Source organism: Plecotus auritus, assembly GCF_963455305.1.
Source record: "Plecotus auritus genome assembly, chromosome: 3".
In the NCBI taxonomy this organism is placed as follows: Eukaryota; Metazoa; Chordata; class Mammalia; order Chiroptera; family Vespertilionidae; genus Plecotus; species Plecotus auritus.
Window position 1 is genome coordinate 200519156 of NC_137772.1, and position 20361 is coordinate 200539516.

General features: G+C 37.7%; 2 protein-coding genes across 2 annotated transcripts; one reads left to right on the plus strand and one right to left on the minus strand.

Annotated features, from left to right (window-relative positions):
- Positions 1–6822: 6822 nt before the first annotated feature.
- On the minus strand, positions 6823–7554 carry LOC308244415 (uncharacterized protein C12orf60; the record flags this gene model as incomplete). Its single annotated transcript, XM_080660376.1, has 1 exon — positions 6823–7554. One exon carries the CDS (start codon positions 7552–7554, stop codon positions 6823–6825), a length of 732 nt encoding a protein of 243 aa, XP_080516502.1.
- Positions 7555–18819: 11265 nt separating this feature from the next.
- Positions 18820–19497, plus strand: SMCO3 (single-pass membrane protein with coiled-coil domains 3; the record flags this gene model as incomplete). Its single annotated transcript, XM_080660382.1, has 1 exon — positions 18820–19497. The coding sequence occupies one exon, from the start codon at positions 18820–18822 to the stop codon at positions 19495–19497; it is 678 nt and encodes a 225-aa protein (XP_080516508.1).
- Between the last annotated feature and the right edge of the window lie 864 nt (positions 19498–20361).

Consider the following 20361-nt stretch of genomic DNA (forward strand, 5'->3'; position numbering starts at 1 on the left):
ATATCAGAATTATGGGGGTGCCAGAAGAAGGGAGAGAGCAAGATACTGAAAAACTATTTGAAGAAATAATGACAGAAAACTTCCCCCACCTGGTGAAAGAAATAGACTTACAAGTCCAGGAAGTACACAGAACCCCAAACAAAAGGAATCCAAAGAGGACCACACCAAGACACATCACAATTAAAATGCCAAGAGCAAAAGACAAAGAGAGAATCTTAAAAGCAGCAAGAGAAAAACAGTTAATTACCTACAAGGGAGCACCCATACGATTGTCAGCTGATTTCTCAACAGAAACTATGCAGGCCAGACGGGAGTGGCAAGAAATATTCAAAGTGATGAATAGCAAGAACCTACAACCAAGACTACTCTACCCAGAAAAGCTATCATTCAGAATTGAAGGTCAGATAAAGAGCTTCACAGATAAGAAAAAGCTAAAGGAGTTCATCACCACCAAACCAATATTATATGAAATGCTGAAAGGTATTCTTTAAGAAGAGGAGGAAGAAGAAAAAGGTAAAGATAAAAATTATGAACAACAAATACATGTCTATCAACAAGTGAATCTAAAAATCAAGTGAATAAAAAATCTGATGAATAGAATAATCTGGTGAATATAATAGAATCAGGGTCATAGAAAGGGAGTGGACTGACAATTCTCGGGGGGGGGGGAAAGGGGTGTGGGGGGTGCGGGAAGAGATTAGACAAGCCGAAACTGGTTTGGCTCAGTGGATAGAGCGTCGGCCTGTGGACTGAATGGTCCTGGGTTCGATTCCGGTCAAGGGCATGTACCTTGGTTGCGGGCACATCCCCAGTGCGAGGTGTGCAGGAGGCGGCTGATTGATGTTTCTCTCTCATCAATGTTTCTAGCTCTCTATCCCTCTCCCTTCCTCTCTGTAAAATATCAATAAAATATATTTTTTTAAAAAAAAGAGATTAGACAAAAAGCATACACCTATGGATGAGGACAGTGTGGGGGAGGTAAGGGCAGAGGGTGGGATGGGAACCAGGTGGAGGGGAGCTATGAGGGGGGAGAGGAAAAATTGTAATAATCTGAACAATAAAGATTTATTAAATTTTAAAAAAAGAACAAATCAGGGAAGCTTGAGTTAGGAAGCAAAGGACAAATTCTTCATCAAATAGAAAAGCTTTGAGCCCCAGAGACATAATTAAGGATTGAATTTTCTTCAGAGATTTTTATTAGTTTTCAAGACCAAATTAGTGTAGTCTCAGATGGAAAGAAACATGGAAATTTGAGAAATACAAAGGACAGATGGTAGTAAAATTCCATTCACTACCAATAGTGTGTGCTGTATACCCCTTTCTAAACTATTTTACAAGAGTTAAAATTTAAAGTCATATGGTCATTTACAGACAACTTATAGAAAACTGGATCTTAAGTATTCATCGCAAATTTAAATATTTTAGGAAATCATGTGGATGAGTGTGAAGATAAAGATTTGGGAGGAAAAAGACATCTAATTACCAAGCAAATATCAATGACATATTGAGTCTCCATTATGTGTATACAATTAGGTAAAAAGGAGTATAAGTCAATGAATTTCACAGCTGGGAATGTTCTCCACCTCTTCTCTCCAGTAGTATACAAGATGTGAGGTGATGGGAAGAGGGGGTATTACTTTACCTCTTCTCCAAAGACCCTTGTATTTGGCTAAATGGAGTGGAAGTGAGAACCAGCTTCATACCTTGGAATTCTGAAAGTCCATGCTACTTAGAGATTTGGATAAGAAACAACAAAAGTGAAAATCAACTCATCTAGCCCCAGTAGGACTTCCTGAAGGGTCTCTGTCATGATAGAAGAGACTCATTGGAAAATTAGAGGCATAAAATCACCTGGTAGAGAACTCAGCCATCTAGTACTATCATTGTTTACATTGGGATTCTGAGAATATCAGGGACAAGGGCACCTCTCTCACCTAGTTTGCATTGGCCTCTACGCCCAATAAAGCAAGCATAGAATTTCCATAAAGATAATTTCTATGATTCATTGTACAGAGACTTCGGCAGGTTTGTGGCTACCTAGTAAAGATCCATTCTGGGGGCCTGGATCCAGGAAAACTTTGCAGTGAGCTTTTGTTGGTAAGGCAGTGATAAAATGTGTAAGGAATAGCCTCCCACATAGGAAATACCAAAATAAAGAGGAAAATCAAGTCTTCCATTCATGAAAATTCAAAAGAGAGATTCCTTCTAGCTAAGGCAAGAGGAGAAGCTTCAAGTAAAGGGCAGCATTTGAGTGAGGTCTTGGGACATTGGTGTGGGAGCAAGGGGTAAAAGAAAGGAGAAAAAAACAGGTAGGGACAGGTATGTATCAAGTGCGTAGTGCCAAAAATGAGTACAAATAATAAGCACTTGGAGTTTAGAGAAAAATTAGATTCCTCTGGCCTGGGGTTGTATATAGCCTTCTATCAGAGGAGAGGCTCAGGAGAGGGGCTTCAGGTTGGTGGGAAAGAAAGCTGAGTAGAAAAAAGAAGTGAGATATAAGAATGATCAATGTATATAAAGGTCAGAAAATAGGTCTGCAAGAGTGAAGCAGTAATGTAGACGGAAAGTTGAAGCCATCCAGTGAAGCTCAAAAGCCAGCCTAAAGCATCTGATCTCCATGAGAAATCAATTTCCTGGATAAGACAATTCTCCCAAATCAGTTACTCTTAAGAAGGCTCCCACTATCAGTAGCAGCAGCATCCCTAAAGAGCCTGTTAGAAATGTGAATTCTAGGCCCTAGACCCAAATCTACAGAATGAGCAAACCAGAAATTGGTGTTTAACAAGCCCTCCAGGCTTGTGACTTACATGATTATAATTCTTAAGGGAATAACCACATTTTTTAAAAGATAACTTAAGTCTTCCTCCTCCTGATGCTGCTGCTTTACTGAATAAAGTCTCTGGAAATAGAAATGATTCTCTTGAAACAAGTAAATGTATGGGTTTACTTCAGGAGGAATGTATATCATTTGCATCCCCTCAATCTCTGCCTGAGTCCCAATATCTTGAGCAAGAAGTCTATAAAGGGGACCATTGATTTAAATTAATTCAAAGTCTGAGTTCATGAAACTTTAGGAGACCAGTTTCAAAAACTTCTCTATAATTTCTGCTCTTTTTTTTATCTTCTGAAGATAAATAGACCTTCCAATGTGCATAAACTCACATGGATTATTGAAAGAGATTACATTATAATGTTGCTTAGTATTTATCATCTATAGTAATTTTATTAAAGTAACACATGCACTTCTCTTTTTGTAAATACAAAAATACTCCAGCCCCATTTATTATTTTTATCTTTATAAAAAGATCTTTATAACTAGAGGCACGTGCACGAATTTCATGCACGGGAAGGGAGGTGACCCTCAGTCAGGCCTGCACTCTTTCCAATCTGGGACCCCTTGGGGGATGTCCGACTGCCAGTTTAGGCCCGATCCTGCAGGGGCCTAAACTGGCAGTCAGACATCCCTCTCGCAATCCAGGACAACTGGCTCCTAACCACTCACCTGCCTTCCTGCCTAATGCCCCCAACTGCCCGCCCCTGCTGTTATTGGCTCCTAGGCAGCCATTGGCTCTTCTGATAAATCCAGAACAGCCCCGCTGACAGCTGTCTCTCTCTCCGAGCCTATCTCTGGGCCTGATCTGCAGCTTCTGTGGCAGCTGCTGATCAGGCCCTGCCTCTCTCCCCATGCCAGCTTTGCCCCGCCCACCCACCAGCCACCAGCCTTGCTGTGATAGGAGCCTGTGGGCCACAGGGGAGGGACTGAGAGGAGCTCCATGTACTTCCTGGTGACCATTCGTTTGGTCGTTTTGGTCACTATGGACACTGGCTTTTATATATTAGGTATATACTGAGTGACCAGATTATTATGACCTCTGAACGCATAATAATCTGGCCACTCAGTGTATATATATGTATATATTAGAGGCCCAGTGCATGAATTCATGCATGGGTGGGGTCCGGCCAGCCTGGCCAGAGGGAGGGGACATGGGCGGTTGGCCGGCCTGCCTGCTGGTCGAACTCCTGGTGAAGGGGACAATTTGCATATTATCCTTTTATTATATAGGATATACACTGAGTGGCCAGATTATTATGCGTTCAGAGATCATAATAATCTGGCCACTCAGTGTAGTGTTCTAATATGTCTATCTGTGTGTCCTGAAGTTCTCTATTTACTCTTACTTTAAAAAAAAATTAATTCAGTGAAAGAAAATTTCAGTAGAGTTTGGTTTGATTGAGAAATCAGGATTCCTGGCCTGAGTTGTCTAATGATCTGAATCAAATTAACTTATACTGAGTGGACCAGTTCTTGATTTGGTAAAATTCAAAAGAGATTTCTTTAGCTAGATGCTTTCAGAGATACCAAGATGTACTAAAAATTGTCTACTGATAAAAAGGGAAGCTATTATAAGTATTAGAGGACTTTTCTGTCTTTCTTCCTTTTATTATTTTTTAGTAATCATGCATTTTGTTTTGCTTTTGCTTTATGGCAATTCATTTTTTTCTCCCTACTTATGTTTCATTCAAAGAGGTCATACTGTGTCCAAGGTCTCAAAGGAGGAATGAGATGAGGCATAAGATAGAACCAAGTGCCCCTTCCCAATTTTGTTCTTCTCTACCTGAAAAAAATTGAGTGTAAATGAGAGTTAACCCAAATCAAAGTCCTTGAGGGAAATATTAAATAAGAGTGATAGGATTGAGAGGATTATAGCTTTCCCCTAATGTTTTCTTCCACAAGCTGAGAAGCAGCAGCAGACAAGTAGTCACTAGAGTGGTGCCCAGTGGTGAGAAAATGGCTGTGAGTCGCACTGTGAGTGAGGCCAGCATCTGAAGATTATTATTGAAATAGGCACCACTCATCTCTAACATTAAGGGGCCACACTAGCCACCATTTCCACTGGCATCTCCGGAGGACTTCCCTTGAACTACCATTATATCACAGAAGGGTCCGACCCTTCATGGTTCTTGTCCCATTCATTTCCACATGGATCCCCCAGCTGTTGAAACATTCTGAGACACAAACTACAACCAAGAGGAGGGAGTGAAACCCAGGACACATACAGGTTCCAAAAAAGTAGCAAAGTGAGAGCAGCGCCTCCCTACTCCCATTTATACGTAGATGTGTATTTTTTGAGGGGAGAATAGCAAATGGATCAGCTCAAGATTCTCCTCAATATAAGACACCAATTAACAGATATCTATTGCAAATGAATGAGGTTTCAGCTTTGGAGCTGAGACAAAATGCAGAATTAATGTATTAAAAGGCATGCTTTTTCCAAGCCCTCAAAACCCTGGAAATAGTCAAAATCCCCTTTACCCTCACCACTGGATATTGTGATGGTCTTATTGTTAGGGAGCAAGGAAAGAATGCCTTAGTTAAGATTACAGTGGTAATTACAATGACAGCCTTGGCTTTGGAGCTGAGCTCTTGGCTGGGCTAACAAAAGTGCAACTTTCAAGTAGCTATAAGTAAGGAGGTTATGTTGATGGAAGTGACTGCATGGAAGGTTAAAAAGTACATAGAATACCTTCTTCTTCCCTCTTCATCAAAAGCTCACAAATAATTTCTTTCCCTTTCAGTTTCTCATGTTTCAGCCTTTTTTTACAAAAAATATATTTTTATTGATTTCAGAGAGGAAGGGAGAGGGAGAGAGAGATAGAAACATCAATGATGAGGGAGAATCACTGATTGGCTGCCTCCTGGACACTGCACACTGGGGATCAAGCTCACAACCTGGGCATGTGCCCTGACCAGGAATCCAACCCTGACCTCCTGGTTCATAGGTTGATACTCAACCACTGAGCCACACCAGCCAGGGTGGTTTTTTTTAATAGAGTACAGAGACATTTTCTTTTTAAAGGAGAAAATAAGGTTTAAATTTTAAATGAGAAAATGTTTAAGTAAGGAAAATAACTTAAGCATTTTCCCTCAAAAAGAAAATTCCAACAAATAACTAGAGTTATTAATTGCTTTTCTTATTCTCAACAAAGTTCCTATTAGTTGTCAAGTGAAATAGGGCAATCTTGAGAGCATACACTCATTTAGAACACATGAGAGCCAAAGACTTTATGGTAGATAAATGGACTTACCTAACTTTTCTTCCCTGCTACAAGCACATCTCAGACAAGTGTCATGGCAATTTCATTGTGAAAAATTAGATCACCTCCAATTTTCATCCTCTAATATAGGCTAATCATAAGATCTCAGTAGGAGACCAATGAAAACAAATCATATACTCTAATTTTATTCATGTAATAAAATTATATTACTTCTCATTCATTTTTCTTATTTCCTTCTGGATAAATCTAATAAAAATATTGATTAGATTGTTTATGATAGCCAAGGCCCTGAGGTATATAGAAGTTGGTATATGAGTGACAAAAATGCAGAGGGTTACTTTATATGCTTCCCAATTCCGAACATCATTTCTGCCAGATTATCTATTGATAATGTTTATATTTACCTGGACTTCGCACTATCGTAACTAGAAATAGAATTACTAAGAGTGAAAATTAGTTTAAGGTTATTTAAATTATCCTTTAAGATGATATATAATGTTTAGAAACATCCTCAAATCAAATGTAGTATCACCTTGATTTTTTAACAATATATTCTTTTTAGTAATACCATTTCAAGCGGGCTTTTTTATTCTTTTTATTTGACTAAAGCAAACTTGAAGTAAATTGTTTGCCAAGTGACTACTCTTTGCACCAATGTCCCATTAGACCACATGCCTAGCATCAAAGATCTAAAAGTGTGCTATGAAAACTCACAGGATTTGAACTCATTTTCTGCCAGAAATGAGCACTTCTGTTGCACTTCTACTAGTCATTGACTTTCTTAATCCCATATGCACTAATTTCCAGAGTCTGTATGGCCTTTTGGAGGATCTCTAAGGTTGGTCTCATATTTTTAACAATTTGCTCCAATTGTTCTGCGGCTGACTCAAGGGTATTCTTAGCATTCGCAATTTTTAGTGCATTCTGCAACTTTTTCACAGTGTCTACTGTAGTGATTTGGGATGGACCTGCACTTGAGCTTTGTTCAGATGTGGTAGCATCTGATTGCTCTTTGGTGTCTTTTCTATAGAAGTCACTTAATTGAAGACTCATGATGGGATGCATCATCAAGAGTGAAAGAGCAGATTCCAAACTCGAAATGATGTTACCACTACTCATCAGAGAGACAATGAATGGGATATGGACCTGTGCTAACTTTTCTTTAGATGACTGCTGCAACTCTTTTATATTGGTATTCTTCTCAACCACTGAGCACATCGCTGTTGCCATCTTGGAAAATAAAGGTGACTTTTGTGTGTTGTCATCCTTGGCTGCCACTACAGATTGCATCTCCTTAAAAATTCTGACCATTTGTTCAAAGACTTCCTTAACATAACTATCTTCTTTCACAGCCATTGAGATGATCTGAGAATTCATGCAGCTATTAAACAATTCGGTGAGTGTGTTTGTGAAGGAAGCAAAATCTTGAATGTGAAGAAAGAATGTTTTGGCAGCTTGAACCAGCCTCTCTTTATCCTTTTCTGACTTTGAAGACATTTCTCCAACAAAATGTTTCAGCACTGCAAAACAAAGAAGGAATCCAAATGAAAACTAAAAGAATATTTGTTAGCCATAAAAAAAAGACACAAAGTATTATCTAAATATGAAGAAGACTCCTATTAAGGGTTGGAAAGCTACACAAGCTTTAAAGCAGAAATGATCCTCTGCTTTAATAAAAATAATACCAAAACTATTAAACCCGAGTAAGAGTGTTTCATTGGATTTAAACCACATATCAAATATTATGTGCTGGATCCTGAACTGGATATGTTGTTATATATAGTGACACTATTCTCAGGTATTACCCTCAATAAGCATTAAATCTAGTGGAAAAGATTGAGTAAAGTATTACAAATTATACAGAGAGGCTGTGGTTCTAGTTAAGATAGAGCAAGTACCTTCCATACAATTTTTCCTACTGATTACAACTAAAAATCTCAGACAAACTATACAAAGTAACAATCAGGTAACTCTGAAAGATGGATAACAGCAGACTGAAGAGGTAGAGAATGCAGCATTTCAAAGAAGATCAAGGCCATTTGATGCAAAAACCCAAAATGTCTGTCCTGTCTAAAAATGTTTCAGTACTTTAATTACAAACTTCATCTTTTGCTATAGAGAGGAGTGTTAATGTCACTAACCATTGTTCATCATCCTATTTTTATTTTGTGTGTGTGTGTGTGTGTGTGTGTGTGTGTGTATCTCCTCTAAAATTTTGTTATATCAATCATCTTCTCTTTCTTTTATGCTGTGGACTAAATAGTACCCCCCAAAAAATCATATGCTGAAGCTTTAACCCTCAGTATGACTATATCTGGAGATAGGGCATATAAAGTAGTAAGATTAAATGAGGTCCTAAGGGCACAGTTCTGATATGATAGGATTAGTGTTCTTGTAAAAGGAAATACCAGAGATCTCACTCACTTACTCTCTCAGTCATGTGAGAGTGCAATGAGGTGACTACCTGCAAATCAGGAAGAGAGCCCTCCCCAAAAACTGACTGGGCTGACACTTAATGTTAGATTTCCCAGCCTTCAGAACTGTGAGAAAATAAATTTCTGTTTTTTAAGCCATCCAACCCATGGTATTTTGTTATGGCTGCCAAATGGCATCTTCCACCTTCTCACTCTTCATTTTTCCTTCTCCTTTACGTACATATTCAGTTTCCTCCTCAATTAAAAAAAAAATTGACCCTGACTTCAAGTAATGATGCCATCTCACTCCTTCCTTTCTCAAATTTCTCACAAGAGAAATTGTAATTTATTCTGTCCCCCATTGTTTTCCTATAAGGCACCAATTACTTCTAATTATCACATCTGTTAGCCTATTTCCAGACCCTTGCCATTTTGAGTTCTTGGCATTATTTAAAATTGCTAATTACCTCTTCCTACTTCAAAATTTTCTCTTCATGAGGCCTCCATGATGTATAAATCTGGTCTTTCTGTATCCTAAGCCTTTATTTTTTTCCCCACAGGTTTGTCTTCCTCCTTACCACCAATAGCTCTCCAGTCCCCTAAGCTCAGCAAGGCTGTGTCTTCGACCCTCATAATATTCTACACTTTCTCTCTTGGAGATCTCAACTGTCCCCATAACTTACAAATGCCATCTGTATACAGATGACTCCTAAATCTCCTAGTGTAGCCTCAGCAGTTCTCCTGATCTCCAGGTCTTCATTTGCAGCTACCTAGTGGTCATCTCTATAGGTGACTATGTCAGTATACTCCACACCATGTATCCAAAAACTGCACTTGTCTTTTCAAAAACCAAACACTTTTTCCTCTTAATCTATGCTTTATTTTCACTTTATTTTCCATATCAGATCTGTCCCTAAGATTTGTTAATTCTCGCTGAACTTATTCTACCTATCCCCTCCCTGACAGTCCCATAACTACCACTCCAGTTACCTCTCATCTCGGGAGATAACTTTAATACTGTCACATTTGGTCTCAATACCTTTAGTCCAGAGGCTACAAATGCAGTTCACAGGCAAAATCCAACCAGCAGATGTGTTTTATTAGACCACCGCAATGTATGTTCAAAATTCATATCAGTTGCCAAATTTAAAAACTGAAAGACAGAAATTTTGATTTCTAGTGATTATTTTAAAAATGAGATGAACTGACAGCATTAGGCCCAGGATCTGAGTTGTAAATATTACCCAGAGTTGTAGTGTTCCTCTTTAGACTAGACATTCACCCTCTACACCCTTTTGTCTTACACTAAGTGTTTCAAGTACTTACATATCTTGTCCAGCTAATGTATGCATTGGAGCTGCTAACCAATGTTTACTGCTCATACCAACTAATTCAGTTTATATAAAGTGACTTTTCCTAAATCTAAACCTCCTAATATTATCTCACAATTAAAAACCTTTAGTGGTTCAATATTGCTTAAAGAATAAAATAGAGGAGAAACCAAGATGGCGACATAGGTAAACACCTGAACTTGCTGCCTCGCACAACCACTTCAAAACTACAACTAAAAGACAAAATGGACATGATCCAGAACCACAGAAAGGCTGGCTGAGTGGAAATTCTACAACTAGAAGGAAAGAGAAAAGCACACTGAGACTCAGAGGAGCTGCGGAAGTAAAGTACAGAGGTACGGAGGCACGCGCACAGAAAGGGCTGGCAACTGAGTATGCAGCTGGCTTTTTCAATCCACAGGGAGACACAAGCTCCCAACTGCTCTGAACTCCAGTTCCAGGCGAGACTCTGGGGACCCAGACTCATACGGGGAGAAACTGGACTGTCTGGCAATGGGCAGAACTCGAGGGCAGCTTTCTCTCAGAGGTGCTTGCAGTGATTACCAAGGGACACTGAGACCTGGGGGCCTCTTAGGGCAGGGTGGATGGGAAGCCATTGTTGTTTGCTCCGCCCTGAGACTCTGCCCCATCCAAGCTGTGCGCAGAAGCTTTTGCATATGAATGGCCTGGACCTTTGAAATCTAAACTTACCTAATAAACTGCAGCGGAGTCAGAGATACCCAAAACATCCAAAAGAAGGCACAAGGCCCCACAGCAGCTTGCATTGCTTCACAGCTGGGCCTCATCTGGGCACCTCCAAAACCCAAACAAAGAAGAGGAATCTGCAGATCTCTCCGTAGCTCCTGCTGGGTGGCCTCAGGCTAAATTAGCACCTCCTTGGAGATCCAAGAGCCAGTGTACCCAGGGGTCAGAGTAGGACCATCCAGATTATAACTCCTCAGTTCCATAAGGGACACACTCAGGGGGCAGACTCAGTGAGCACCAAAGCCCCACTGAAGCAAGTCTTGCCTCATAAGGGTGTCTCCAGCACAGAAGTTCTCCCATTGTAAACACAGCTGATCCTCACAGCCAATTGGCCTGGAGGTCAATTCCTCCCAGTGATACCAACAACAATCAAAGCTTAACTACAGCCGAAACCGGTTTGGCTCAGTGGATAGAGCGTCGGCCTGCAGACTGAATGGTCCCGGGTTCAATTCCGGTCAAGGGCATGTACCTTGGTTGTGGGCACATCCCCAGTGGGAGGTGTGCAGGAGGCAGCTGATCAATGTTTCTCTCTCATCGATGTTTCTAGCTCTCTATCCCTCTCCCTTCCTCTCTGTAAAATATCAATAAAATATATTTTAAAAAAAAAAAAAAAGCTTAACTACAACAAGACTGTGCACACAGCCCACAAAGGGGTGCACCAAGAGTATCCACCTCAGGTAACTGGGGAGGCTGAGCCACTGGGCCCTATAGGATATCTAGCACACAAAGCCACTCTATCAACTCAGGGAAGCAGCCAAAATGTGGAGACAAAGAAACAGATCACAAATGAAAGAAATGGAGGAAAGCAAATGACTGGATATAGAGTTCAAAACCACGGTTATAAGGTTTTTCAAGAATTTCCTAGAAAAGGCCAATAAATTTAGTGAGACCCTCGAGGATATGAAAAAGGACCAACTAGAAATTAAGCACACACTGACTGAAATAAAAAAATAATATACAGAGATCCAACAGCAGACTAGAGGATCGCAAGAATCAAGTCAAAGATTTGAAATACAAAGAAGCAAAAAACACTCAACCAGAAAAGAAAAAAGAAAAAAGAATCCAAAAATATGAAGATAGTGTAAGGAGCCTCTGGGACAACCTCTGGGAATAATAACATCCGAATTATGGGGGTGCCAGAAGAAGAGAGAGAACAAGATACTAAAAACCTATTTGAAGAAATAATGACAGAAAACTTCCCCCACCTGGTGAAAGAAATAGACTTACAAGTCCAGAAAGCACAGAGAACCCCATACAAAATGAACCCAAAGAGGACCACACCAAGACACATCATAATTAAAATGCCAAGAGCAAAAGACAAAGAGAGAATCTTAAAAGCAGCAAGAGAAAAACAGTTAATTACCTACACGGGAGCACCCATATGATTGTCAGCTGATTTCTCAACAGAAACTATGCAGGCCAGACGGGAGTGGCAAGAAATTTTCAATGTGATGAATAGCAAGAACCTACAATCAAGATTACTCTACCCAGCAAAGCTATCATTCAGAATTGAAGGGCAGATAAAGAGCTTCACAGATAAGAAAAAGCTAAAGGAGTTCATCACCACCAAACCAGTATTATATGAAATGCTGAAAGGTATTCTTTAAGAAGAGGAAGAAGAAGAAAAAGGTAAAGATAAAAATTATGAACAACAAATACAATTTTATCGACAAGTGAATCTAAAAATCAAGTGAATAAAAAATCTGGTGAACAGAATAATCTGGTGAATATAATAGAATCAGGGTCATAGAAAGGGAGTGGACTGACAATCCTCGGGGGGAAACGGGTGTGGGGGGGTGCGGGAAGAGACTGGACAAAAATCATATACCTATGGATGAGGACAGTGGCGGGCGGGGGGGGGGGGGGCAAGTGTAGGGGGAGGGGTGGGAACTGGGTGGAGGGGAGCTATGGGGGGAAAAAAGAGGAACAACTGTAATAATCTGAACAATAAAGATTTAATAAATATTTTTTTAAAATTAATAAATAAAATAAAGAATAAAATAAATCTACTTCCCTTCCCTTCACAGCTTTCATATATACCTTGTACCACCAGCATAGTGGATTTTCCCCCCTGAAAATGCTCAACAGTTTTTTGTGCATCTGCTTAGTATACCCTGTACCCATATCCATACCCCAGCTCCTACACACCTGTGGAAATCCTGCTTATCTTTCCATACCTAGTTCAGACTCACGGACTACATCTGCTTTTTGCTTTTTTCACCATGTCCCTACCTGGTGGGGCCCGAGGATACATCCACTACAAATTAACCCATTGGAATAAAAATAAAATAATATCCCACTCAGTATTTCCTTAGGACTGTAATAGGCAGCACCCTTAGATTTTATGTCTCCTAGCTAGCATCTTGGTTCTTTTCCCTCTAACCACACAATAACAGAAATTATTATTATTGTTAATATAAGAAGAAGAGCTTCCATTTAGTCAGCTTTTGCCATAGATCAGACACTATGCCAAGTCCTTCACATGCATTATCTAAAACATTATCTCATTCAATCCTTATAACAATCCATAAATTATGTACTCATACTCACATTACACCAATGAAAATATTTAGAGAGAGTGACTTTCCCAAGGATACTTGGTTAGTAAGTGGCACTTTGGGTACACAAAATCAGGACTTATTCAAAAGCCTGCAGTCTCACCACAAAATTATACTGGGCTGAGTGATTCTCCTGCTTCTGGAGAAATAATTGGGGATTAGGACAGAATCCAGAAAAAGATGGGAGACTCTGATCTAAACTTTAAGCTAAAAGAGTCAAGTTGGTCTTTAAGGTTTTTATATTGTTAAGACATTCACCAGATAACAAGAAAGATAGTGATAAGCATCAGAGGAATTAATAGCACACCAAAAAATTCACATTTGGCTGGAAATATATTTGGATTTATATCTCTTAGGAACCTAAACAAAGCAGTCAGCAACAGATGGAGGTACAACTGCAACAGAAGCTAAAGGAAACATAGTATCTAGACTAGTTGACAAGATGAAATCCCAAAATCTGAGAGCTGCAATCAAAGAGCCATCTTCTCTACTGAATTGAATTAGTTCAGTTGTATAGCCCTTTTCAAGAATAAAAAGTCCATTAAAGAACATAAAACTAAATAAATTTTACCATGTTATTAGTCTTTCAAATTATAATTACTTAATATAAGAAATAGAAGAATTCTGGGAACTAAGTCATGTAAAAATAGTCCATAAACCAGGCAGGCAGAGGGACCCAGCAGAGAAGAGCAAAGCCTGTAAGTCATCACATTCCATCAGAAACATCCAGATTAAACCAAGTGAAACAGCACTTCAACAACACTACTAAACAACTGCTGGGACTACTGAACTCGGAAACACTGCAAGGTAAGCAATCTGGGTGTTTCTAATATTGTTCCTCAATATTATAGGCAATTTGAAATAACATGTCAGTCCTAAACCTAGCCATCAATATAATAAAGTAACAAAACAACTTTGTTTTCAGAGGATATCATAGCATGTTCCTTGTGATTATTTATTTCTCTGAAAATAATAAAGAAGAAAATTTATAGCTCATATAACTGTCAGAGAAGACAAAGTGGTAAAGAAATCCATTTTAGAAAGAATTAAGGATGAAATGACACCTGTGTCACTGTGTGTTCACATGAATTGTTAAATGTCCTTTTATGTCACTAATCACATCAATATTAATTTCAAATTACATCATTATTAATTTCTCTCTTTAAATTTCTATACCATTTGACAGTCAGTGCACTACTTTTATTCACAGAAGTATCCTGAGAAATTTTTATTTGAATATGTGATAACCAATAGATTTTCATTTTGTAAGGTAGTTCCTTTCCTGAAAAACTAAAAAAAAAATGCATAATATCACTAAATAAACTTCAACTTTTAGATACAATCATCAAAATATTTCTACCACTTCTTACATGCTTTTGAATGTTTAGTTCTCAATTCAATAAAATTGGCATGGATTCAGTAGGAATCCATCTGACTGAAGCTAGTCTTTGTTTCCACTCCAAATGCTAATCACTGACGTTCCCATTTACTTCCTTTTTTACAAAATAACAAATTAAAATACATGTGATTTCCAAACTCTGTTTTAGCAACAGAGCACTCATCAAATACAATTTTACCCACACACAAACACAAATACAGCAACACAAAAAAGCACAGTTGCTTCAGCATAGACTGGGGTGAAATAGGCAGCCAGAGACCAAGCGCTCCCCCTACTGGCTAGTAATTCCCCATCAGACTGGGCTCTCGAACCTATTTCAAGAGCCACTATAATCAAGTACATATATAATAGCACAAATTCTTCTGTGCAAAGTAGATAGTAACAGTCCAGAGTGAATTTTTCAGTGACAGGGAGCACTATCATGTGATAACAAATAATGTAAAAATTTACATTTACCATAAAAAAGGTGCAGGTAATCAGTAGACCACTTAGCTACCTGCTAGTACCAATCTTTAAAAGTCATTTTTAAATTACTTTAAAATAATTTTTTAAACAGTGAATTTTAAAAGTTCATATTTAAAAGGTGATCTATGAAAAATTAATAAGATAGAGGGAAGTATATGGTTCAGAACTAATTTTAGGTACAATATAAGATATCACTTAGCCATGCCTAAGTAATACCTAGGATCTCTAAGAAGGGTGACTCCAATTAATTGAAGGGCTTTTGTTTTGCTGAGTGAAGTATTTAGCAGTAACAAACTGAGAGGGTGCAAATTGTTAATCATCTTTGGATGACTGAATGTCTCCATATTGACTCAGTATCAATACACACTGAAGTGTGACTTGTTTAAAATTTGAATTTGCACAAGTTAAGCACCACCTCTATCTACAATTTTGAATGACATATTACTTTCAAGATGACATGTAATTTTACCATCTTAACACATTGCGGACCAGTAGTTTTATTGCTAGCTTTACCCAGTGGCCAGATAAGTTTCTATTGAACGAGTACAAAAAAAAAACGTTTTACATAAATGTTAAAGGCACGCCTTAAAATTAAATACCCATTGCATTTTGAAGTTATTACATTCATACAAGCTAATATCTTTTTAAAGTATGATAATTTGTAAAACACTGTGTAATATGAAGCGAGAATTCTCGTGATCCGTCCGCAATGTGTTAACTAGAATTTCCATGAAAGCAAGAACCATGTCTTTTTCATTTTCTTGTGCTCTACAGAGCCTAGCATCCCACCTTATCCATAGTAAGGTGCTACTCAATTAGATAAATTGTTACTGAATTATTGAATTGCTTCCTTCACCAGGCTCTTCAAATTTCACCTAAGAAATAATTCATTAGTTTCACCTTCAAACCCCACCTCTCCATCTAATTCTCTAGTATTTATTTCACTGTTGGGACAGAAATAATCTTGTGTGTTCAATATTGGAGCAGGTATAGGAGCAGGCAAGCTGAAGATAAGGAACCCTCCCAAATACTTTCCCCAAGAAGAAAAGAGCTAGGAAGGTAAGCCAGACTTAGAAAAATAAAAGTCCTTTTCTATTAGATCTGAAAAATAATTCTGAGCACTTCCTGATGTCTCTTACTCAAACTTGTTATTGGCACAAAATTATGAATTGGTGTCTGGATCACCTGGGTATAAAGTGCACGTGCAAGGGATTCAGCATGTAAAGAAAGAAAATACTACTTTTGCAGTTGAAAAAATATTGTCTTTGGTTTCTGGTAAGATTGAACTTTTCTCATCAATTAGCTACTATTAGATTTCCTGTCTGTTAAGTTGTTTGCTAATTTAGGTATCAGATTATTACTTTATTAATAACATTCTTTAAAAATTAATTTCACTTTTATTGTATTTTTCATAGTCTGCTTTTAGTTGCTTTTACATGGTCATCTTTGTTAATCAAATTTTAGTCTTTTTTCAATGTTTTTAAGTTTATAAAGTCTTCTTCTATACTGACATTTGAAAATTATCCATTTTCTTCTATTTTATTAGTTGATTTTTTACATGTATTATGCTAATAACATTTTTAAATTACCTTTAACCCCTAAAACTACCTCATTATGTCAGAATAATTTATGAAATAATCTTAATTACCATCAATCTGAGATACTACATTTACTATATATTAAATCAAGTGTGTAGAAGGGTCTGCTTTGAGGACTATTTTGTTCCATAATTCCATCTACTCTTTCACCTGTATAATACTGGTTAATATTCTATTTTGAGTGTTTTAATATTTGAGAAGGAAAAAGTCCCATCATTATTTTTCCTGAAAAGATTAGTCTCACCTATTCAGTCTTTCGGATATATTTTATGATTAATTTGTTGTGTGCTAAAATAATTAATTTGTTAAGAAGAAATTGATCACTGGAAGCATTTGACCTCCCATCCCAGAAGAAAGTTTATTTCATCATTTGTTTACCTTGGGGTAAATAGAACCACACACCTTTTCTGGAAGTTAGGCCTTCAGATAGTGGCATATGATAATTGTTAGATATATTTCTACTTTTTCAAGGTAAGAAAAACTCCTTTCAACTAAATATCTAAATAGGGATGTAGTTGGTGATCTTCTGAATTTAAAATCAGAAAGTAGAGTTTTCATTTCATGATAAGATCTGAAAACTAAGACCCCCCCAAAAAAAAAAGTTTAATAGAAAATTCCTAGAAGAAAAAAGAGAAATCAAAGTCCAAATTTATAGTTATAATTTCTGTTTACAACCAGATGGTGAGTTTGGGGACTATTTAATAGACTCTCGACAAACAATTTCTTTACATGGGTATTTTTTAAGCACTGTCTTGGGGAAGTTTGTGTCATGTGTGTGTGTTTTACTGGATCTGAATCAAAGATAAAAATGAATTTTTGACCATGATAAAGTTTATTCCACCAGGGGTACCAGTGCATTTTTCTAAATTTAACAGCATAGGTGATTGTGTTCCTCATCCACTTTTTAAATATCTCCCCCCTCCATTTCCAAATTATATCTTTATGACTTCATGTTTCCTTTCTTGAGAGAAAAACACCTCACATCCTTCATCCCATACTTCTCAGGTTGCCCTATCTAGCCTAAAAACCATGGTTTTAAATGAGGGCCCAAGATACTATCTACTCAAAGAGAGGATGTGCCAGATACCACACAGATTTACAGAACTCCATTTTCTCTTTCTTTTCTTCCAAGAGTTTAAGTGAAAAATAAAAATGCCAGGCACATAGCAATCCTACTCAAGGTATGCACATTGAGTAACATTTTTTTCACTGGGTTCACGCTTTTAGACAAATAACTCATAAGAACATGCTTATTCCTTTTTTCTCTTCATGGTACTCTGAGCCAGAAGTGCAAACACATGAAGGCTCCTACCAGATTTATTCTATTCATTCTATGGTGTGCTTTGCTACTTATTCCTTAATACTTCTGTGAAATGGCATTATCTTCTTTCGGTAACTCTAAGTTATCTTAATAATGGCCAACCACAATATAGATTATTCTAAATAATTTATAAGCTTTGAAAATAGAGAATCAGAGAAATAGTCATAACTGCTGTCCCCTGCACCATGTCTTTTCTCCTCAAGTGAGATTATAATGCAAAGAATCTTGAATCTATACTCTCATCACATGGATTTTTTTGTAAAAGGTCTGTTATATTTGCCTTTCAATGTCACTTAGGTTTAGAGAATTTGCCTGTAAAGTTATATAAAGTGATTTGAATATTATAAATAACAGAGTATGTAAACAAAATTATATATTAATAGCCCTGTAAACTCGAAGATCTTAATATTCTTCTGGCCCTATTAATTTAACTCCAAATACTGAAGAAATCAACCCAATAGGTCTATTCAGTGTGGTGACTAGAGGTTGGAGAAATAAAGCTAACCATTAGCTCTGGTTATCAAGAGCTAACCATTTCCAACTGCAGTGTTTCAAATATGTTATTAAATATTACTTGAAAATAATCACATTTATTTATTAATAATCAGATGCCTCAAAAACACAAATATTTCCTATCTAGGATCTCCCCTCACCACAAAATGTAATTCCTTAATGCATCCATAGGTTGTATTCTGTTACCTGCGTTTCCATACACTGACTTCAAGTTTCATAAAAATAATTGTTTTGAAGAACCTGTTGAGTTTCCTGAGGAATTCCTTACATAGCATATTACTACTTTGCTTTTCATGAAATAAAAGATTTCCTGGTCAAATCTATGCAAACAGCAGATATTTTTTAAAGATTTTTAGTGAAAATTTACCATTTTATTTTTCAGAGATCATATTTGAAATATGGCTCAGAGTGACTTCCTCTACCCAGAGAACCCAAGGAGGCGGGAAGAAGTATACCATCTTCACCAACAGCTTCTTGACTGCTTATCTGACAGCTTCCGTGCCACCAATGAGCTGATTGGAGTTTTAAATATGCATCTGGGGTGCAGGCTGGCCTCCATTGAGATGAACAGAAATGGGACCATCAAAGAAAACTGTGATACCATTATCCAAGCTGTGATGGAAATCCAAAAGGAATTGCAAAAGGTTGATGAAGCACTAAAAGATAAACTAGAGCCAACCCTTTATAGAAAACTTCAGGATATTAAGGAAAGGGAAACAGAGAAAATTGCAATCGTACAAAAGGTTATTTCAGTCATCCTGGGAGAAGCCACTTCGGCAGCCAGTGCAGTGGCTGTTAAACTCGTGGGCTCAAATGTCACAACTGGCATAATTAACAAGTTGGTCACTGTGTTAGCTCAAATTGGTGCTTCTCTCCTTGGTAGTATAGGAGTTGCTGTTCTTGGCCTTGGCATAGATATGGTCTTCCGTGCCATCCTAGGAGCAGTGGAGAAAACGCAGCTACAAGCAGCCATCAAAAGTTATGAGAAGCATCTGGTGGAATTCAAGTCAGCCTCAGAAAAATATCATCATACCATTACCGAGGTCACCAAAACAGTGAAACACCAAATAAAATAAACAGCCACCTTATTTGCCACTGGAATACTTTCTGCTTCTCTTTGAATAATAGTGTTTGGTTTCTTGGATTAGCTTCATTTTCCATAAGCTTCCAACACAGACATAAATACGGTAACAGATTGGAAAGATTACTTGAGTTTTGCATCAATGACAAATGCCTGGATCAGCTGGTGCTAGACCATGGGAGAGAATCCCAGGATTCTTCTAACTCTGCTCTACCAGCTCAATATTAGGGTACATGCTAGTGTAGAGTAGCAGGTGTAGGGGTTGCCTTTTCCTTCCTAATTTCAAGTCAAAATCTTTAAAATGTACATTGAATGCAGAGGTTTTTATTCCTAACACTTCAAACATAATTTAGTTCTAAGAGGACATACTTAGTCATTTCTGCCTGGACACAAATCCTGGGCCTTTGAATGTAATAGAAACACTACCATAATTTCAACCATCAGTTAAAATCCAATTTTCTGTAAACTGGAAAAGACTGGAATACGGTTTGTAACTTCTTACTTCTATGATGAAAAGAGTCAATGGTTCTATAAACTTCTAAATTATACACTATAATCTGAATGGACTTTTAACAGATAAAAGTTAAAACTAAAAAAATAAAGGTTTTGCTTCTATAACTATAATCAACCCTGGTCAACTGTTGTGTGGTAATTAAATATCCCTCAAGTGAAATGTTTGAACACTCTGGAACTTTTTTTTTTTTTTTAAAGCAAATCCAAGATACACCTGGAAATAATGCATTCAGAGTGCAGGAGAGGAAGTAGCAACTCTTTCAAGAATTTGTCATTCAGCCCTGGCTGGTTTGGCTCAGTGGATAGAGTGCCAGCCTGCAGATTGACAGGTCCTGGGTTCGATCCC